Raw genomic sequence first — 22,898 nt, 5'->3', positions numbered from 1 at the left:
AGCCATTAATGTCCCCTAGAAGAATACAAATAAAAGTTTGTATGCAAGCACTGTAAGCAACATGCCAGATTTTGAAGACAGTGCTGGATAAGGCTGATCTGCTAAACGAAAACAGATTAATAGCAACTGGATGTTGATTCTTGGGTAACTTCCCCAGCCCCCCACGAAGGAATAAGCATTGGGTTGGGAACGTGTAGAACCTATAGGAAAAGGCACATGAATATTCTGCTCAATGACTTTCCCCTGCAAAATTCACACAGAATTAAAGAACGAACAAACGTAAGGTTTTCTGTATGGCCCAATTCAGACATAACAATCAGGAGCACTGGTACTGAACATCAGCTACACAAGACAAACTAACAACCAGGTACTAGGGCAGGTGAGTTTGGGGAGGCTCCTGTTAATGTATCATAGCTGTCAACTTTTCCCTTTTCTTGCGAGAAATCCTATTCGGAATAAGGGAATTTCCCTTTAAAAAAGGGAAAAGTTGACAGTTATGAATGAATACAGCATTAGGGTTGATCTAGTCCTGACCAAAACGCAAGCCTGGATGTTAGGGAAATGCTTCAATAAAATGCAAAATACAAAGAATTTCAATTTGCGTGCCTTAATCTGCAATCCAGTGCAAGATGTCTTGAAGGCATGCAGGATATAGCAACCATGATCGAAACTACATAGGTTTGGCTTTGGGTAGTGCCTGGATGGAAAACTGCTTGGGAATCATGTATGCTGCCTTGAGAACTAAGTAAGAAAGGCAGGGTATAAATGAAGAATAAATCAAATAACCCAGTCTCTAACCAGGGTGACTTATTTTCAAGCAAACATGCACACAGCCAGGCTGATTTGTGTTATTAATTTTTTTTAAAATGAGTAGCAAGAATAATAATAAATAAATTATAATAGTAATAATCATATTTAACCTGAATTCATAAGTTTCCAGAGCTGATCCACCAGCGCTTCATTGCACAAAGGAGATTCCATGTTCTTGGTAAATGGAGGGTTCTTTGTCAACATGTTCAATATCTTATGTCTAAAAAAAAGGACAACAGTCAGCTCCTAATCCATATACAATCTGGCCTCCCAGTTATTAGGCTCTGCGTCTTCGCCAATCTTTTTTTGGCTCCATAGTTATACACCAGGATTACAAGGGTTGAACGTAAACTCAAAACATGCCCCCTGGTGCTCGCCTCATCGCAGGAAATCAAGATCAATGACCTTACACAGGATTCTAAAAATGTATCAAACAGCCATTTTTGTGAAAAGGCCTGGGGGCAGTAACAGTCAGTGGAAAAGAAACCGAGAGGGGGGAAACCTGAAAAGAGGCAGCAGTGTTCAAAGTTGTCACTATCTAGGTCACCAGGGGTACTGACTTGTACTGGCAAAGTCTAACTTAAAGCAAACAGGCAAAAAGTTCAACTACAAATGTATCATTTATAATCTTTGTCCCTCAGCTACAAACAAGAAACCAATTTATATTTTCTTTGGTATCTAAACATAACGAAGCCTGGCTCTACTCTAGATACACTGAGCCCCAGTGTGGATTTTGATTTTATTTTTAAAGAAAGATATAAAGAAAGATCCTGCATCTATGGCCAAGAATTGAAAAGTACAGTGGTACCTCGGGTTACAGACGCTTCAGGTTACATTTGCTTCAGGTTACAGACTCCACGAACCCAGAAATAGTACTTCGGGTTAAGAACTTTGCTTCAGGATGAGAACAGAAATCGTGCTCCGGCAGCAGGAGGCCCCATTAGCTAAAGTGGTGCTTCAGGTTAAGAACAGTTTCAGGTTAAGAACAGACCTCCGGAACATATTAAGTACTTAACCCAAGGTACCACTGTAGATGCAAGGCCTTCATAAAGAAGTATGAACGACTGCAAGGAAAAGCACAAGACCTTCCCCTTGACCTCTAAGGGCTTTGCCATGAATAGTTCTCATCTCTTAAGGAAGTGGGAGAGTGCTGCCCTCTTGCTTAATAGCCACAGATTACCCTCTGCTCCAGAATGCAACCAGTCTCTTGATTCAGGCAGAAACAAAGTACTGATATTCTGGTGGGAAGGATCGCCATGCTAACCTGTAGCCACTGAGATGTTGTTCCACCACAACTCTCATCAGTGACAGCCAGCACAGCCAATGCTCAGAGATGGTGCAAGTCAGCTGAAGTGTCGTAAGTGCCTCGTATATTTCCATCATCTGAAGCGGAGGGTCAACTGTTACCTGAAAACCCCATGCATGCTTCTCAGAAGAAAAGCAGCATAGCAATGGGCGATTTTAAATCCTTCCCACTAGAATATACAGCACAAGATGGTTTGAAATCTATAACCTAAATGAAACACCTTTCAAGCTGCCAGCAAGGAAGACTAACCTGACATAAGGCACAGGGTCATTCTGGACCATATTGAGCAGCCACTGTAGTTCCTCGTAGCTTCTGTCAACTACGAAGACAAAATGAATCTCTTTTTGAGTAAGATGTTGGAACTGCACCAACTAGAAGTCAGAAGTTATTAGAAAAAATATCAACAAAAATACATAAAAGCCTTTAAGAAATAGAATGGAACTGATGCATTATAATGTGTAGGGTGGGTAGGATGGATGGACTCTACAAATCTTGCTCTTTGTGACACACAAATTCCCATTTTCTCTCAATTCTTCTCTCTTGTGTTTGGATGCAGTTGCTTGAACTTCTGGAATTTAACTGTGAAACCTGTTTAGGTTTTTTTCATTTTGGGTGCCACACTGTGGGAGTCCACCCTGTGTATAACAGCTCATTTGGGATTCTGACTATTCCCTCCTAGCAAAGTGCATTTATTCTATATATACTCCCAACACTTTGCCTGTACATCTGAGCACAAAACATTTCTCATTGCAAATCAATTGCCTACACAAAAAAACCCTCCTGCTACAAGATGGCATCATACTCAAGAAACTGAGCAATCAAACAAATTTTGCCCAATCCAGACAGTGATGAGGTTGCCTTGTTTCCCAGCTCATACTACATTTGTTTTCAAACTAAATTTCATGGCAGTCTTCCATGGAAGCTCATCTGATTCCTCATTGAGAAGATCAGTAATGGCAAACAAGTTTCCTTGAAAAAGAGCTCACAAAGCACTACTTGTCTGTCCCAAAGATTCAGAGCTTAGCGAAGTGGCCATGGTCTAGGGTGCACAGGTCTAGATATTAAAGGCCAAATAATTGTTCAGCGCAACAACTTTTCTTTACCTTTTGTATAATCAACCACTGCCTCCAGAGCTGCTATTCGGATATCCACAAAGTGCCCGTATTCCGCATAGGACTTAAAGACAGCAGGATCACTTGGGACGTGCCCGTTCTTCTGTAGTATGCGAATGGCATTCAAGCAACTAGGCACATAGAGAAGGGGGAAGGAAGAAAAAATCTGTTATAAAACCTGCATTCCCAGTCACTTGAAACAGAAACTTACTTTAGCGTTATCACAGCAAGTTGTTGATGAATTTCACAAACTCTGAATTACACCAAATTCATGTGAATTCTTTTTTTTTTAAGGTGCCTATTAATTTTTTTACAAAACAGCAACACCAATAAAATATCATTCTTGACTTCCGAAGAGTTCTAAAGAAACCTGAGCTGAAAAGAGAGTCCTAAAGAAACCATTTTCTTTCTTCTGTTGGATATTTCACCCAACACAACATACACTAGTAGAGAATTTCAAACCCGTAAGAGCAGGGGTAGGGAACCTTTTCCAGCACAAGGGCCACATTCCCTTCTCGGCAATGTTCCAGGGGCCATGTGTACCAGTGATGGGTGGGGGCAGAAGCAAAAGAAAGCGTAGTAAGAAATGTAAATGTTAAATGTAAAGGGACCCCTGACCATTAGGTCCAGTCGTGGCTCTGGGGTTGTGGCGCTCATCTCGCTTTATTGGCTGAGGGAGCCGGCGTACAGCCTCCGGGTCATGTGGCCAGCATGACTAAGCCTCTTCTGGCGAACCAGAGCAGCACACGGAAACACCGTTTACCTTCCCGCCGGAGCGGTACCTATTTATCTACTTGCACTTTGAGGTGCTTTCGAACTGCTTGGTTGGCAGGAGCAGGGACCGAACAGGAGCTCACCCCGTCGCGGGGATTCGAACCACCAATCTTCTGATCAGCAAGTCCTAGGCTCTGTGGTTTAACCCACAGCGCCACCCACGTCCCTAATATAAATGTTACCTTTGCACAATAATTTGTTTCTGCGCACACCCCTCTATCCGGGCAAACAAAAGGCATTTTATTAGAGTCAGAGGGAAGATTTCAACATCATGTTCTTCTGATAGTTCTGTCACGCAAGCATTTCTGCTTGCAGACGGAATGATCCTCCTTCTCTTCTCCCTGCATGCTGTTCTGAGGATTCAGAGGGGATTTGGGGGAGTCATGGCAGGGGAAGCCCCGCTGGACTAGCAGGAGCCCTTGCACTAGCTTCTACGAATGCAATGGGTTCAAAAGTGAATCTGGCCCAGAGGGCACACTTCAGACAGACAAAAACGTTTAAGGGACTGTTTGTAAACACTGGCTACAGGTAATGAATCATACGTCTATGGTGTTACAGCAAACCTAACACACCTCACTGTATCATATCTGAATGATACAAGACTGTCTCGGCTTGCTTATTTGTTGTTGCTGGCATCCTTCTGTAATGAGAGACAATGGAGTGTGCCGTCGGGGGTAAAGTCAAACCGCTGTGTTAGCGGCACCGAAGTGGCGTCCCTGAGGAGCAAGCCGGGGCAGTGTGTATGGAAGTCCTGAGCTGCTCAGACGACAGGACCTCCCTCTTGGCCTTGCTGATACTTCTCCTTGATGAGCTACCTTCCCAAGCTGATGAGCCCCATCTGCTCCTATTATCTGCATTTTCTTTATAAAAGCCCAATAAGAAGTTATAGAATAAAGGAGGGTACAAAGCAAGGCTGGTGAGTGGCATGGATTGGGTGAGAATCCCGAGGGCCAAGTAGAGAGGCCCAGAGGGACATATTTTGTCTCCAGGCCTGAGTTCCTCCACTCCTGCATAAGACACCAAGATTAGCAGGTAAGTAAGAGGACGCGGGTGGTGCTGTGGGTTAAACCACAGAGCCTAGGACTTGCTGATCAGAATGTCAGCGGTTTGAATCCCTGCCACGGGGTGAGCTCCCGTTGCTCGGTCCCTATTCCAGCCAACCTAGCAGTTCGAAAGCACATCAAAGTGCAAGTAGATAAATAGGTACTGCTCCGGAGGGAAGGTAAACAGCATTTCCGTGCAGTGCTCTGGTTCACCAGAAGCAGCTTCACCCGGAAGCTCCCTTGGCCAATAAAGCGAGATGAGTGCCGCAACCCCAGAGATGGCCATGGCAGGACCTAATGGTCAGGGGTCCCTTTACCTTTTAAGAGGACAGTCCAGATACGTTATCAGAAAAATCTAGTCCCTTGCAGCATCCTTCCCAAGTGCATGGCTCCTTGTTTAGGATTCCCCTACTGCTGACCAGCATCAACCCTCTCTGGAGAGCTGTGCACATGAAGAGGCTAAACATGTGCATTGCCTTGAACGTAGACATGTGATACGCAAAACACACTTAACTCAGTGTTACGCCATCATAAACAGTAGATTTTATCTTCCCTTTGTTGCATAAGATCAAAAGAAAAGGAGAAAGCTGTGGTTTCAAGTCCTACAAACATTCTGTTTTTAGAAGAGTATTTTCTCTTAAAGCCTTTGCACAATTTACAAAAGGTCTTTCTCGGCACCCGTTAAATCTCCCCACTCTCTTTCTCGTGTTTATTGAACACAGTGAGAATATTATGAACAGCTACATTGTGCAAGAACAGTACGAGTGCATCAGGATCAACAGCAAAGTAGGAAGAAGCGAAAAAAAGATGGGAGTGTACTGTGCTTTTAGATTTGTATTTGCAGGGATTAAACACATTTTTAAAAAAAACATACCTGACCGTAATGGTGTGCCTATAGCTGGGAAGTAGCTTTTCCATGTTTAAGAACCTGGTAATTTCCTCAAGAATGAGGCGAACATCAGGATTTAAGTTATCAAGCGTCCGGGCTTCATTGTTCACACTGACGGCAGGAGTTACAGAGTTTGCTAGTGCATCTATCAGCTCTGCACGGTAATAGTTGTCTGAAAACTAAAGCCAAAGACCAAAATACGAGATAACAATCATTACCAAAAAATAAATAAAATTGAGAAGAAGAGCACTGCTCTTTTAGACAAATTCAAGTCTCAAAATGAATGGAAGAGGGTAAAAGTATTCCATGTCACAACATTTAGCTGCAGGTCCTGTTCCTATTACAAGCCATTTTGCCTTAAAGTAGTTCTCTGCACATCAAAAGGGCAGGATCATTGATAGAAAACTGCAATGCTCTGAGACAACTTTTTTTACCTTGTTTTTTCTATTGTCGTTGTACTTGATTAGATCTAAAATGAACGTCAAAACCTCTTTGGGACATAGATTATGGACATCTCTCAGCAAGGCCATTGCGACAGGCATCGTCTGCAAAAAAAGGGACCAAGATTAAACAAGCAACTGCTTTCGTTTAAATATTAAATGAGAATCGACAGCTTTTGCTTTGCCATATGATGTTCTGCAGTCTACCAGTCCGTATTTCCTCCACCCCATAATTCAGGAGGTAGAAGCATGAAAATCAACATAAGAACATGCTAGCTAGCTGTTAATAAAACCCAGTTTGTGAAGTTATCAGGTGCATTTTAAAGTCATTTGGGCAGGTGGTCATCACGATAGGTCACAGCAATGAACTCCCTTAACTTGTGTGCTATTGTAAAGGGGGGATTCCTTTTGTCAGTCCCAAACCTCTCTCTGCCTCATTTCATTAAATGGCCTTCAGCTCTAATAATTTCACAAATAGAATGGATATTGCCTTCTATTCAATATTCTGCACACATAATTTTATAAGTCTCCCCGCCCCCAATTTCTCCCCTCCTGATTTCTTTAGCTTCTCTTCGTAGGGAAAATACTTCTGTACTTTTTTTCCTTTCATTTTTTTTTTTGAAGATATTTATTGCAATTTTATAAAATACAACAAACAGAAAAAGTCAAAGCAAAATTAAACAAGAGTAAAAGGAAAAAGAATAGAAAAAAGTACATATAAAATATAATTGTTCATAAATCAAATTTTCATGATCTTTGGACTTCCTCACATCACCCTTTCCTGCGTTCTCAGTCATATATTTATAAGCAGCAAATTATTACCTTATTTCAATTCTTATTTTATAGTTCTAAAATATTATGTCGCAAATTTTCAATATTTTGTCATGTACTAAACTGCTTAACTTAAACATATTACTTCAAATTTCAACCTTTTCTTAATCGTCACTTATTCATACATCTTACAACTAAATTTACTGATGCCGTATTGTTTTCTATCATGCATTTTCTTAGCATTCATACAGCTTATAATGTTTTTGTAAATAGTCCTCAATTTTTTTCCAGTCCTCTTCCACCGTCTCTTCTCCCAGGTCTCGAATTCTGCCGGTCATTTCAGCAAGTTCCATGTAGTCTATCAGTTGCGTCTGCCATTCTTCCAGAGTGGGCAAATCTTGCGTCTTCCAATATTTTGCGATGAGTATTCTTGCTGCTGTTGTTGCATACTTTTCCTTTCATTTTTTTGAGGCGGATGGGACTTAGGACATCTGTCTCCAAAAGAGTGCTGCCACTCTTCAAGCGAATACATCCAATACCTACAACTATTTCTCTTTTGCATCCACCACTGTAGACCAGCCTTGAACAAGCTGTAAGAGAAGCTGCTATGTTTAGAAAAAGCTAAATTAGACAGCAAGTGACCTTTTACCTTCTGCAGAAAGTAGCTCTGGTAGTTCATGAAGTTATTGGTTTTCACAATGTTTGGGCAACTTTTGCAACAGAACATCCGGGTGAAGAGCGACTTCATGGCTGGTGGTCCTGTCCACGTGCTCACCATGAAATTTGCAATCTACATAATTAGGGAGCAAGAGAGAAGCTACATTATTAGCAAGACTGCAAGGTTTGATCTGTTGCCCTTTCCCAAACCCCGACTCCTCTCTTTCTTTCTTACTTTCATTTCCAAAGGACTGAGGAGACGAGAAAGCTGTAGTGAGTGAACAAGATCCGTAACTCTTTAACAGACAGAAACTTTAAATCAGCATTCCCCCCCCCCAAAAAAAAAACCTTTCCTAACTCTGAGTTGCCTCTTAAGGTGCTTTTGTGGAATCACTGCATTGCAGAAGATACTGAAACCTATCTTAGGACCTGGATCCCCAATGTGGTGCCCATGGGCACCACAATGCCCTCAGACAACCCCATAATACCTACCTAGCTCCCCTGCCCCTTGTCTTTTTTTAAAAAAATGAACGGGTTTGACGGAGGGCGATTGGGTAGGTGGGGGAGTTATCTAGGGGTTTTTTGGGGGGCTGCTTTTTCTCCGATGTTTTGGGACATATGCAGGTATTTTGCCTGTTTTTGTGTTTGGGGTGGGGGAATGGTTTTGAGCAAGACTTTTATTCTTATTCATGAGACTTTCTTAGATTTCTCAATGGACTCTTAGGCCCAAAAGGGTTGGGAATCCCTGTCCCAGGACATGCAGTCAATGGTGTGTAGGGTAAAAGCCATGTTTCTGTGCCCTAGAATACAACTAATACCATCGTACAGCTGGGGAGAGCAAGGAAAGGTTTCCAGCAGTGAGTAACAGCTGTCAGGCAGCTTCTTTGCCATTATCATTCTGGTTAATTCAGGAATGCTGATGAGCTCGCAAGGAATCCCGTGGTTCGAACACAGTTTGAAAACCAAAATATACTACCTAAAACCAGACAGTCTCTCACCACCACCGCTTCTATAAATTGGAACTATAGTATATGGAAATGGTTTTTACAGGTCATCTGCAACTAATTATCTTCCCACCATCGCGATCTGGTTTTAATTGTTTTCCTCCCATTTACATTTCAGACAGTCTCCCCCACCCCAGTTACTAAAGCCACATATTCATTCAGTCTCTGCGGAAGACAGTCATGGAAGTGGCCTGAGCACTACCAGTTATCTCAGTTTACCATGCCAATAACCTCAATGCAGATTTCAAACATGCCTTAGCCGCCCTGGGAGTACGAGACCACCCGAAGAGAAACAGACAATTCTGAACCTTGTCTAGCTTTTAAGATACGGTTGGACAGCTGAAATCAAGTTAACAATCAATATAACGGGAAAGTTTGCCCAACTTCCCCAGTGCAAAAGCCTATTTTGCTCTAGCTAGCTTTCTCATCAGTTTTTGATACAATGAACCATGGTATCCTCCTGGACTGTCTATAGGAGATGGGTTTCAAGGGTTCTATAGGGGTTACGTCTAATCTCCGGGGATGGTTCCAGAAAGTAGCGTTGGAGCATTGCTTCTCAGTCCTCTTTGAGCTACAAAATGCCACAGAGCACTATACTGTCTCCAATGCATTTAACATCTACACAAAACCATTAGGAGCGGCCATTCAGGGGATATTGAGCAAGGTTTCATCAGCATGCTAATGATACCCAGTTCTATTTCTCTACAAGATCTGACTTGGGAATGGCTGAGAAGACCTGGGATGCAGTAGTAAGCTGGATGTAGTCTAATGAATTGAGTATGAATCCTGGCAAGATGGAGGCTCTGTGAGACAGTGGATCTGACAACTAAGGAGGTCAGCAGATTGTTAAGCTTGAAGTGAAAATTTCACCACTCCCCTAGATTTCTAAGGCGCCAGAAGAGCTTCAAAGAAAAACCTAACATACTTTGGCTGTCTTTTAAAATGTTAGAACAGCAAACTTCCTTTAGGCCTGAGGATTAATGCAAAAATAAAACTGTTGGTTCAAATGTCTCGTCTCTTCTTCAGCAATTGTTATGAAATGTTTTTCTAGTTTCCTTTTACAGACAAAAACCTATGTTGCTTTGTTTTGACATCAGTCACTTAAAAGAACTTGATAAATATTTCCATAAGGCTGGACGCCAGACCAGTTTAGGAGACGTGGTGAAGTTTTAACCCTTACTCAACTGTGTGAAAATATGTAAAAGAAACTAATATTTGGCAAAACCACTTAAAACTAGAAAAGACACATTCACCAAACTTCATAGAAATTGCACCCATTTAGCCTGCCGCCGCCCGCCCCCCTTGACAGTGAACATCAAGCTATATAGGGCTGAAACCTGAAACATCTGCCACTCTATTCAACACCTGGTCAGATCAAGGCAGGGGGGACTACTGTGGGGTCACACAGTTTCACAAACATGGGGAAGGAATTGCTACACAGGTAAATAAATATAGGAACTCAAGCCCATGGGAGGAGCTAGAGCTTTTTTTGGATAAGGTAAGTCCTCTTTGCTATAGAGTTTTCAAGTAACCAGGGGTGGAAAACTGTACATGCATTTTTCTCCTATTCTTCAAGTTTAGATTCTCTGAGAGCTGTCCAATTTACATGTTGCAAATGCTGCTGTGCACATTTCCAGCAATGACAAACCTAGACAGCATCCAGACAGCATCTTAAAAAGCAGAGACATCACCTTGCCGACAAAGGTCCGTATAGTTAAAGCTATGGTTTTCCCAGTAGTGATGTATGGAAGTGAGAGCTGGACCATAAAGAAGGCTGATCGCCGAAGAATTGATGCTTTTGAATTATGGTGCTGGAGGAGACTCTTGAGAGTCCCATGGACTGCAAGAAGATCAAACCTATCCATTCTGAAGGAAATCAGCCCTGAGTGCTCACTGGAAGGACAGATCCTGAACCTGAGGCTTTGGCCACCTCATGAGAAGAGAAGACTCCCTGGAAAAGACCCTGATGTTGGGAAAGATGGAGGGCACAAGGAGAAGGGGATGGCAGAGGATGAGATGGTTGGACAGTGTTCTCAAAGCTACCAGCATGAGTTTGACCAAACTGCAGGAGGCAGTGGAAGACAGGAGTGCCTGGCGTGCTCTGGTCCAGGGGGTCACGAAGAGTCGGACATGACTAAACAACAACAACAACACATTTCCAGAACCTTTGATTGCATCTGTCCAAATTATCTCATGAAGTTTGTCTGGCATGGCCCATTCCTACCTTTGCAAGGCAGAAGCATGCCATTATCCTCACTCGGTAGAAGCACTGCTCTTGTTCAAGTATATCAGTCAGCGCAAGTCGTGAAGCTGGAGTAGGGAACTTCTGGAGGGCCAAAATGGATTCTTCCTGTGCAACCACATCTCTCTCGTATCGGAGCTGGTACTGCCACATGAAGTCAGCCTGTTCGAATTCTACCTTCCTCAGTACAGACATATCCGGGTCTATTCTGATCCAGAGTAAGGGAGAATCAGCACTGAAAGAGAGGACCAGATTTTGTACCAGCACTTAAAACACAGCAAATGTGTGCAGACATTTTAACATGGGACTGCTAAAACATGGCACCTTAAAAAGAAACCGGACTCTTGTTTACTTCTTTTTGCAGAAAACCAACAGTTCTCAGTTAACACTGTCTGAACAATCATGCAGCTGATGACAAACTGATAATATCAATCTGAACAAGCTTGATGACAGCTTTGCACTTCATAAATTTCTCAGTGGAAGGGGCTTCAGCGTAGAAACAATGAACAACAGGCATCTCTGCAATTAAATCTTTCCCTGGTTTCCTTGCCTCCACTTCCAATTGCTGCACTTCAAGAACTTGCCCAACCTTCCCCTGCATGTTCAGCACTGTAATAAAGAGACTGCGGCTCACATGGACAGTGTAGGAAGAAAGGCAGCATCTCCTAACAGAGCAGATACGTGAAACTAAGCTTCTGCATTCACAGTGCTGCTGTTGGGACTGGGGCCAGTATGCTTCTGTGTGGCTGGGACAATCCTATATAAGAGCTTCAGGGAAAGCAACAGCCACACGTTACTTTTCAAAATTAACTTACTCCATGGCAGAAAGATCCATGTCAACTTCCTCCCCATTCATCAGAGGAATCTTTTTCTTCTTATTTCTGCATTTCAAAAAAAAGAAGAAGGTGTCTATTAAAATAATTTTCTCTTTTTCTTATTCTGCAAAAATGTATTAAATGATGTTTAAATACAAGCAAGTTAACAAGGCCACAAAGTAAATCCTCGATGATGATATTATGAATATCTTCATTTAATCATATGAACTGTCCCCAAATATTTTGCCCATCCCCATTTCAGAGGTTTATCCTTTTCCTAAGCTTCATACTTTCTACGCCCTGGAGACAGAAGTCATAATCATGAATCCTGAAAACCCCTTTATTTGGGAGGGGGAATAATACTTACCTGTTTATATTGTTCAATCGCCAAGGGAAATCTATCACTAGAGTGGTTGAACAGTAGCAGAATGGTGGATTATTACAACACACCTTTATCCCAGAAGTAAGGATTCAAGGTCATATTAGTGACTAAGGGTTGTATCCAACTCTGTTGCTTGGATCACAAAGCAGATTTCCACTCGCACACTGAAGCTTCCCCTCCTCTCCTCCACAGACCCCTGCATATCCTGCAAATCTGCTCCGGAGAGTTTGGGAGGGGGGTTGCTCTGGAGCAGCCTTTCGGGGTACACAGGCAAAGGAAGGAAGTCCCATGCTGCACTGGATACAACCGTCAGATCTTCTTACAAATATGATTCCTGCATTAAAACAGTGGCCACAACAACACTAATGACCCCCAACCTGTCAGCGCAATTTTAGAAGAAGAAGAAGAAGAGTTTGGATTTGATATCCCGCCTTTCACTCCCTTTAAGGAGTCTCAAAGCGGCTAACATTCTCCTTTCCCTTCCTCCCCCACAACAAACACTCTGTGAGGTGAGTGGGGCTGAGAGACTTCAGAGAAGTGTGCCTGGCCCAAGGTCACCCAGCAGCTGCATGTGGAGGAGCGGAGACGCGAACCCGGTTCCCCAGATAACGAGACTACCGCTCTTAACCACTACATCATACTGGCTCTCATTTTAGAAGCCACGATCCACATGGGAAGGAACCCACACAGCATTACCTATTTCTGGAGAATGAAACTGGCACTAGGAGAAGCCAGAGGGTGGGACCCCCCCCCCGGTGGCTTGTAAGTTGTACAAGTGACAATAAAGTATTTCAATTCAATTTGGGCAGGTGTAGCACAGTTGCGGGACAGAGTGGCGCTGTGGGTTAAACCACAGAGCCTAGGACTTGTCAATCAGAAGGTTTGCGGTTCGAATCCCTGTGATGGGGTGACCTCCCGTTGCTCGGTCCCTGCTCCTGCCAACCTAGCAGTTCGAAAGCACGTCAAAGTGCAAGTAGATAAATAGGTACAGCTCCGGCGGGAAGGTAAACGCCGTTTCCGTGCGCTGCTCTGGTTTGCCGGAAGCGGCTTAGTCATGCTGGCCACATGACCCGGAAGCTGTACGCCGGCTCCCTCGGCCAATGAAGCGAGATGAGCGCCGCAACCCCAGAGTCAGCCACGACTGGATCTAATGGTCAGGTATCCCTTTACCTTTACCTAGCACAGTAGCAGCTACCATACTGCTGACGTTAACAAGAGGAGTAAGCCAGAGAATACGAAAAACAAGAAAGCAGTAGTTATTTCAGGTGTATGTTTCACAAGGAAAGCCTACAAATAGCCTAAAAACCTACCGTCTGCTTTTCGAGTGGCAAGGTATGTCGTGTTTAAGGCTGTTTTCTTCTATCTGAAGCGTGTGGTTGAAAGATCCATCCAGCTCTTGCACCGTCACTTTCAAAGGGCCCTTAGAGGGAAAATGTATTGTATTACCAGAACAAATGTTTAAAATGGCTGACAGTAGCAATGATTTAACCTGAAGGAACATCTCCACTCCCATCGTTCAGCCCAGTCACTGTGGTCCAGCCTCTACAATTCTATGATTCTATGAAAGTAGGTTTCTAGATCTCAAAGAGTATGTTTGCCATCTCATTTTAAAATGTATTTCTGTAGTGAACAATAGGAAACGAGGAAGTCAGGAGTTCACTGAATATTGTGTCTAAATACTAGTTGATTCAAAGTTTACTTTAGATGAACACTGCAAATGAGTAAGTTAAAAGCATCACTATAATTTATATTGATTCAAAATAATCTAATAATAAACATGATGCCCAGCTACAGAAATTACATGCAAATTTCTGTATTCAAAGTAACCAGAGGCAACTATCTTTCTACCAGATATGGTTCAGAGCTCCATGCAAGTTGCCCACCAAAGGCTGACGGTACAAATATATACAATAAAAAGTAAAAGGCACAGAAAATATGTAGCAATTTTGACAAATTTCAGGAAAAAGAGAAAAACAAACTCACCACATATTTCTGTGTCCCAGGAGATGTATAGTCTTGCTTTATTTCTAACTCTAATACATTTCGTTTTCTATTAAATGCAAAGCTGCCATAAAACTTTACCACACCACTCTGATCTCTGTGAGACTGAATAGGATAATAACAGATAGGTTTACAAATATGCAAAAACTAAATTCCTCAAATTTACAGAATTGCAACAGCACATCCAAAACAACCACAACTGTCTTGCTTCAATCAGGCTTGTGACGGAAATTCTGATGGACTGTGTCCATAATTTGCAATTTGATATATAACATAAATGCAGATTTTGAAAATACTGCACAATTCCTTCAATTCCGACCCTAATGGAGATCATGCAACTTCTGAGCTTTCCCTCCCTTTATGCATTTCAAAGCTCATAGCTTGCTGCTCTTGCATCAAAGCTGAGATTAAGTCTCACGACTTGGTCATATTGGGAGCTGCGCATATGGGAATGCTGAATTCCATCCCGTGTCACATACAACGAAACACAGCGGGATCCATTCAGAGTCAGGTGAGTCATCACAAATTAGGGATGGGAAAGCATGTGTGGAACTGGTCCTTAGTATCCTCCTCCAGACTTTCACTACAGCCCTAATCCGTGTGTTCAAAATAACACATAGAAGCCAGGGAAAGGAAGTGGATGTGTGCGTGCCTGCTCCACTCCAACTTTCCCACACTGAGCAGAATGTTGTGAAAGGGACTCATTTCATAAAATGTATGAATTGCTTGACTGGTTAAGCACATTTGGCTGAACACACACGGTTCCCTGCAACCAGGTACCCTGTATTATCAGAGTAAAGGCTTGTAGCACAATCTACACACAAAAAATGCTTACAAGCCCCTTTCAAAACTACGTGCTGAACATGAGAGCGTGTCTGCTCTCCCTTCCCCACCTGAACCCCTGACACATTCTTGTATTTTGAAGAAATTCCATGGCGTTTTCATTAATTAGGGTTTTATGTCTCTCACCAGGACTTTTATTTAAAGCATTTGGTCTAACACAAAAAGAAGAGGGCATTTTAGTAGCAAAAGAGAGGTTTTGTGAAAGTCAAATAATGAACGTTTGGAAGCAAAAGCTTTGCTTTGATTAGCAAAGCCTTCAGTGTATCCTAACTCCTAAAAGGGAATGATGAATCCATACTACTGAACTGCTTATTTGTGTCTGCGTATTTACTACAAAAGACTCCCTTTTCCAGGGTGCCTCTGTCCACCATACAGGACTTTGTGGAAACTTGGAAACTGACTTCAGGATGCACAATTCTCCTTGTGAAAAAAATCTACTACCATATATAAAGTATGTGAGAATGAAATCCACAGTTCTGAATGAGCCCCTATAGAAATACCAGACACTGATTGCATTTGTTTCTGTGAACTTCACTCCGTATAACTCTATTTTGCCTTTATCAAGGTGGACTGAAATATTATTGAAAGCACCAGATCAGTATTGCCAGGCAGCTTTGCAACTGCCAACTGAGTTCTGCACCAGCCAATCTCTCTGCTATTCATTTGGGCGATTTAAACTACTTGTACATAGACCCAAGTGTTCTGGTGCCAGGGTGAAATTTTTGGAATTCACTTCTAAGAATGCACCAGACTGTGGCATTTTCCATATCTGCCTTAAGAATGTTTTTGAAAATCCTCTGGATCCTTGCTGTGTAGCTTGGCTCTGTGGTTTGTCTTTCAGAACAGCGCACACTAGTACGAAATGCGGCATTTCTCCTCCGACAGTAGCATCTTGAAAACTAAACAATCAGCCACAACAAGATGCAATTCAAAAGGAACAACAGCAATCTGAGCTAAATCTTAAACTTCACTATTTGAAACTCTCTAGACAAATTCAGGGCTGCTTCTTATGTCCCGGTGTATTCATTTAACGGGCCAAAGAACAGCTATTTTTCATCTCCTTTGTTACTAGCCCGGAGCTAGAACGAAAAAGGATACACCCATTGCTTTATTAACGGTTGAATGTCTTTGCCAGAGACATTGGAGATGGATTTCAAAAATCCAGATGTGGAAACCAGCATCTGACTCCACATATGAGACTGGAACTTCTGAGATGAGGCAGTGCTGGCCAGGCTCAAGAGCTTGTTGAAAACCTATGGTGAAATTAGCCTCGGTTAGTAATCAAAACAGGCCCAGTGATCATAAACTTTTAAGAAATATCAGTGATGGTAATATCATAGGTACAGTTCATTGGAAACAAAATCAGATAGGATCCAAGGTGATTCAGACATTAAGTTCAAACTGTGCACTGCTAGATGGGCTAGAGGATTTCAAACCACACCTCTACCAAAGGGGATGGTCGCATTTCCTGCAACTATTTTGAAATGAAGACGCGACAGAAAAGATGAGGGGGTTTTTTTGCAAGCAGATGTGGTGCCTTGTTGGATAAACCCATGTCCCATGTTATACAGCACCCTACTTTCCACAGCGGGTGGGACGCGGGTGGTGCTGTGGGTAAAACCTCAGTGCCTAGGACTTGCTGATCGTAAGGTCGGCGGTTTGAATCCCCACGGCGGGGTGAGCTCCCGTCGTTCGGTCCCAGCTCCTGCCCACCTAGCAGTTCAAAAGCACCCCTAAGTGCAAGTAGATAAATAGGTACCGCTTTATAGCAGGAAGGTAAACGGCGTTTCCGTGTGCGGCACTGGTGCTGGCTCGCCAGTTGCAGCTTCGTCACGCTGGCCACGTGACCCGGAAGTGTCTTCGGACGGCGCCGGCTCCCGGCCTCTTGAGCGAGATGAGCACGCAACCCTAGAGTCGGTCACGACTGGCCCGTACGGGCAGGGGTACCTTTACCTTTTACTTTCCACAGCAGCCAGCCAATGCCTCTCGAAGTTGGAAAGAATACCATAAGTTGGTGGCCTCTTCTGATGGGACCTGTGGCCCTCCAGATGTTGTGAGTTCGAATCTCTTAAGCCTCAGCTAGTATGGCCAATGGTCAGGGATTATGAGAGATGCAGCCCAGCAGCATCCAAAGGGTCACAGGATCTTCAGCTCTGTCTTATTGCATTTACTAGCACTGTCTCTATACTGGAAATCACATTTAGCTGCGAAGGTTCATAACTTTTGATATAGTCACTGTCTGCAAGTGGCTTCCTTTACCATATGCAGAAATTAAGCTGCTGAAAGTGTTTGCCTAAAATGTTTCCATTGAACAAAACGGTTCTCTGCAGGAAACAGATTGAATCATTTAAGTAAATGGTGAGTACCCTAGTTTTTGTAAGCCGCGGCCTAATTTCCATGACATGTGATCCATGACACAAAGAGGAAACCTCGCTTCCCGGGTGTGGTTATAAATCGGCCCAAACCACACCAATCAATTATACAAACAGCTAACCATGCTGAGAGGTGCCCGCGCAGTCTGGGCTGCAGAGAAAGTGAGGTTAAGGCAATATGATACAGCTATAACGCTGAAGTGGAGCAGATGCAGGCCTCTTAATACTATCTGACAACTTCATATGTGATGCTCTGACTCAGGGTTCAAATGTAACAAATAAATACAAATTGATCTTTTTTTTAAAAAAAATAATATTTATTAAAAGTTTAAGAATTAAAGAAAAAGGTAAAAAAGTAAAAAGTAAAAAAGAAAGGGAAAAAATAAATAATACAAATCAATACATTACAATACATATAAAAAAGCAAAAGACACAATACATCAAAACAAAAACAAAAGCAGAAACAGTTAAAAACACATCCAATATTTCCATATCTATCTTTCATTAACTTGTTTCATCGACCTCCTCACACCTCCCTTTTTGTGTTCTAGTTATTAATTATTACAGCAAATCCTTTCCATCTTTCACTGTTTTCTGTCATTTAATTATCTTAATTTATTTTAACCTTATCTTACCATAAAAACCCTAAAACTTATTTATACTTAACTCCTTATAACATTTCTCCTAAAGCCATATAATTTCCTTCCAACATTTTTCTAACACTCATTAATTTTGCAACATTTCTCTAAATAAAAATTTATTTTTTATAAACTTTTTTTCAATCTTCTTCCACCGTCTCTTCTCCTTGGTCTCGGATTCTGTCAGTCCTTTCTATCAATACCATATAGTCCATCAACCCGGTGACCTTCTGTCCGAGGCTCTTAACTCTCTTCCATGTCCCTTCTGCAGGTCTTCTTCATATTTATACATGCACTTTACTTTATCTTCTGCTGATCTTGTTCTTAATTTCCTTCCTTTGGCACTGAGGAGTAGATCTCGGGGAAACTCCAACCTAACAATGTCTTTATTCCTTCTCGACAGGTCAGCCCATTCTCCATAGTCAGAACTGAAGTCCAAAAGATATTTCAGAGCGCCACTCTCCCCCTGACCCAAATCCAGATCCCAAAGGCCAGAGCATCCCTGCATAAGAGGATCTATCCAACTTTCCTTCTCCAATCCAAGCAGGGCTCCATCCCACCAAATCTGACTTTCTCTAGATGCGATCATAAAGGGCAACAGCTTATGTTCATCAAATTGCCTCTGTGAGGTCGGGGCTCTGTCCACTTGAGTTACTTGAGGTTCAACAACAACTTTCTCCTTCGTCTTCTCCACAGCTTGCCATGTCAAAACAGATTCCTGGGTCAATTCCTGGGTAATTTCTGTATAGGTATTCCCTTTTTGTCCCAACTCAGTCATTTTTTGTCCCAAATTGTCAATTTTAATAATCATCACATCCATCTTCTCATGAAGCTGTTCCAATAAGGCACTTGTCTTGCAAAATGCAATCACTAAGGCTTCTTCTGTCAACATTCTTGTCCAAGGTCAGACTCTTGATTCTCACGCTCTTTAATCTCTGCAGCTGGAAAATTCCCCAGCTCCACTCCTGCAACAGTTTCAAAAGCTCCCTCTAGGGGAAACAATTTCTATTTGTATCCATCCTTTTAAACGCAGATCCAGCGACAGAGTTGTTTTCGATTTTCAGTTACTTTTTTTTTACTCCTTTTTAAGTGCAAAAGGAAACAATGGAAACAATATATTTCTCTTATTTAACTATCTGTCAACATACGTTTTATTCACAGTCAATGAACTTTCCCAAAACGTCAATCTTACTGGCAGCCCGTTCCCAGGTTCGAAACGGTGGTGATTTATCTTCCTTCACTCTCTCTCCTGCAGGCTTAAACAATCTAAAATTTTTCCCCTCTTCTCCTGCTTCCAAGGGGGTGGTTAGTAATTTTAACCGATGGAGATTTAATCCTTTACAAAAGACTTTCCAGGCTTTAGCTTGCAACGTCTTTGCTTCAATCTATTTACAAAAGAGGAAGGCGGACTTCCTGTTTGAAATTAAGAAATTTAGAGATCCAATTTTCCATTCTACTCACGGGTAGTTGTTTATAGTCCAATTGTCCACAGGAAAAAGTCAGCACTCTCCGGCAACAGCAATGCGGCTTCACTCCATGAAAGAAGCAGTCGATTTAAAGCACCGCGCCACTCACCCCACGTCGCTCCAGATCCCCGAAACCGGGTTTCCCCGCGAGTAGGGGAGGCGCAAAAGGTGCCAGCCGAATCCCACGTCCACAGGCTTCTCCCGCCTGTGGTTTATAGTGGGTCTCCGCCTCGCCGTGGCGGTCCAGACCCTGATTTCCACAGAGCGGATTCCTCCAGATCAGAGGAAATCCGCCATTGCCAGAGGCACTAACCCGGAAGTCACCCAAATAAATACAAATTGATCAGGGCACGAAAAACAGAATGCTGGCTCTCCCTTAACCATGGTTCGGTAGATAATCAAGGGCAGTCAGTGGGATCACACACTCTATGGAGAAAAATTCCACCTTCCTGCAGTGACACGAAAAACAATGCATTCCTACACATGCCTATATAAAAGTAAGTCTCAGTGAGTCCATTGTGGCTTACTCTCAAGGTTAAGTATGCATGGGATTGAAGCTTAATGGATAGCTCATTACCAATGTCAGCTCTGGTTAAAGGCTAAATCAGGCTCCCTCTTAACTAGGTTTTGTTAACCATGTTCTTGTTTACAAACCCTGGTTAAGCAAGTCAGAGGTAGCTGTAACATAAAAGATATTCCAAGTTTGTTTTGATGCCATGTGGATGACATTATACAAGATTTAACACCTGTACATGTATTTATCTTGGATGACAACACTTTCGTCATTAAAAAAAAAAATCAATAAAGTTTGTTTTAAAAAAGGAGAGAGGGGGAAGAGGTTGCTAACCCATGATTCTCTAGATGTTGCAGGACTACTCCCACAGTCACACTGGCTAGGGCTGGTGGGAAGTGTAGTCCAAAAACCTGGAGTGCCAAATCTTAGTCACCCCTGTTGAAAGCCATTAATTGAAGATGGTGCTGATGTCAGTACAGACATTAATTAGGTGTGGGGAGGGGGGGGGAGTCTGCTCTAGAAAGAGAGCCCACAATTATGGTTGGCATAAAACTTATGTGGCCATGAGGAAATTCATGGTCTGTGGGCACCATCCATTTGTGTATAACGGTAATAAGCTTCATAGTCTGTTTTTAGGGTCACATCAGTGGAAGGCACTGAAATTCAAGTATTTAATTCTTTATTTTTTAAAAAGTAATTATAAATAGGAAATTTTAAAAGTGTCCAAACACTTACTTGTAACATGAACTCCATGCTTATTCTGTTTTCTATGAGTCTCATGACTAGGTGGGCTTTGCACTGGAACATAGTGTAGTACTCCCATGATAATGTGTGAGGATGCTTTATAGAAAAATGCAGGTGTGATGCAGGGCTGGAAAACAAAAATCAAGATCATTGCAGGAATATTTAATTTTGCATTTTAAGAGAAAGTTCCACATACAGCAGAAAGTTCAAAAGTAAAAATTCAAAGAGTCATACAAGATTTTCCTAATCCAGCAATTGAAAACTATTAATTAAAACTCTGATTATATTAAGAACAGGGGCTCAAGAAGTACACTTACAAATTGTACTGTTTTTTAAAAAATATTCTCAGGTAAACTTTGGGTAAAACTAAAACTATCTGGGTAAATTGCAAACATCGGCAGTTTGCTTCTGCCTGTAACAATCTATGAACAGTTCAGACAGGAGCACAGAAGGGAGGAAAGAGGAGAAATAATGACTATCCTATATTCTCTTTCATTGAGTACTTTAAAAAAAGATATGAGTAGACTCTTTTGGCTAAGGAAGACAGCAGTAATTACAATGGGGTGGTATTCAATTAAGTTTACTCAGAAGAAAGGTAAAGGTAAAGGGACCCCTGACCATTAGGTCCAGTCGTGGCCAACTCTGGGGTTGCGGCGCTCATCTTGCTTTATTGGCCGAGGGAGCCGGCGTACAGCTTCCGGGTCATGTGGCCAGCATGACTAAGCCGCTTCTGGCAAACCAGAGCAGCGCACAGAAACGTCGTTTACCTTCCCGCTGGAGCAGTACCTATTTATCTACTTGCAGTATGACATGCTTTCGAACTGCTAGGTTGGCAGGAGCAGGGACCGAGCAACAGGAGCTCACCCTGTCGCGGGGATTCGAATCGCCGACCTTCTGATCAGAAAGTCCTAGGCTCTGTGGTTTAACCCACAGCGCCACCCGCGTCCCTCCTTACTCAGAGTAGAAACAATTAAATTAATGGACCTATCTTAGAGACATTCATTAATATCAATGGGTCTACTCTGAATAGCATGTGTTACTCCTCTCCTTTGAGTCACCAAAAGCAGTCATCTTGCTGCTGGACCTTAGCCATCACTGGGCACCTCCAAACTGCCTAGCCAGCAGTGCTTCAAGCAGCAAACCAGTGGTAAGGAGCCAGTGAAAAGGATCTATAACTTACTGGAGAAGAGGTATTTAAGCAGCCTTTTGCTTTCAATTATAGCCTTTTTAATAAAACTATTCTCGGACACTTGAATTAGGCAACTCAAGTTGAACAACTGTTCCCTTGCATCTCATATTGCTTATAAATCCATGTTGCCATCCCAATATTACCAGTTTAAGACTTTGAATGTAGTATTTCAGCACCATTTAATGAGCAATAAAGTCACCTCCCTCCATATGGCTACACAGAATGAGGTTCGTCAGCCATATGCTCTAATTTATTTATTTTTAAACTGCAGTTTGCTCAAAGCTGATGTGCATCAGTCATTAGAAGGACTCTAGTGCTTGTAAAAATAGCAGAATGTGTGTTTTAAAGTGATTTTCACACCTGTAGCAAAATAGTTTCCCTTTCCTTGGAAAGGTTTTTACTCTACTTAGCATATATTTTGTTAATATACTTCCATTCTGTAATTCAAACAAGGCAAATGTTTACCAAGGATGTCCTTTATGGGACCATTAGGTAGCTGAGGTAATGAAGCCTTTGCCCAAATGTCTCATTACTCACCTGAAGAGAGAGAGAGTGTGTGCGTGTGTTCGTGTGTGTATTATTGGCCCTATAAATCTACTAAACATACTTGTCCTTTTCTTTTCCTCCACCAAAGATTGGATGAAGTAAGACTCCACCGGTCTTCAGTTCATACACCACTATTTTGTCCAGTTCCTGAAATGCAAATAATAATAACAATAATAATATTGCAACGGTGTATTTGGCTACAAAGAGAAGACAAGCTGTACACGGTCTTGTTGAAGCATATTAAAATTATGAGCATATTCAATTTGGTTTCCATCATTTCCCCTCCTTACAAATGTACCCATCAGGGGAATACTGTGCGTTCAGATCACAAACCCTTCCC

At 42.3% G+C, this 22,898-nt stretch overlaps 1 protein-coding gene across 1 annotated transcript in view; it reads right to left on the bottom strand.

Annotated features, from left to right (window-relative positions):
• TAF2 (TATA-box binding protein associated factor 2) overlaps positions 1-22,898 on the bottom strand; it is a 65,624-nt gene that overhangs the window by 20,922 nt on the left and 21,804 nt on the right. Inside the window, exons 10-22 of the mRNA XM_083516552.1 lie at positions 22,620-22,705; positions 20,815-20,950; positions 16,188-16,342; positions 14,229-14,343; positions 13,556-13,665; positions 11,864-11,929; positions 11,031-11,283; positions 7,795-7,935; positions 6,369-6,479; positions 5,920-6,113; positions 3,220-3,359; positions 2,366-2,435; positions 921-1,030 (exon numbers count right to left, since the gene is read on the bottom strand). Coding sequence (XP_083372678.1) covers positions 921-1,030; positions 2,366-2,435; positions 3,220-3,359; positions 5,920-6,113; positions 6,369-6,479; positions 7,795-7,935; positions 11,031-11,283; positions 11,864-11,929; positions 13,556-13,665; positions 14,229-14,343; positions 16,188-16,342; positions 20,815-20,950; positions 22,620-22,705 — 1,687 coding nt within the window. The remainder of the gene's footprint in view (positions 1-920; positions 1,031-2,365; positions 2,436-3,219; positions 3,360-5,919; positions 6,114-6,368; positions 6,480-7,794; positions 7,936-11,030; positions 11,284-11,863; positions 11,930-13,555; positions 13,666-14,228; positions 14,344-16,187; positions 16,343-20,814; positions 20,951-22,619; positions 22,706-22,898) is intronic.

The sequence above is a fragment of the Podarcis liolepis genome, assembly GCF_965112155.1.
Source record: "Podarcis liolepis genome assembly, chromosome: 8".
NCBI lineage: Eukaryota > Metazoa > Chordata > Lepidosauria > Squamata > Lacertidae > Podarcis > Podarcis liolepis.
Note: the sequence above shows the minus strand (reverse complement) of the source record. Positions and strands in the feature narration are given on the sequence as shown.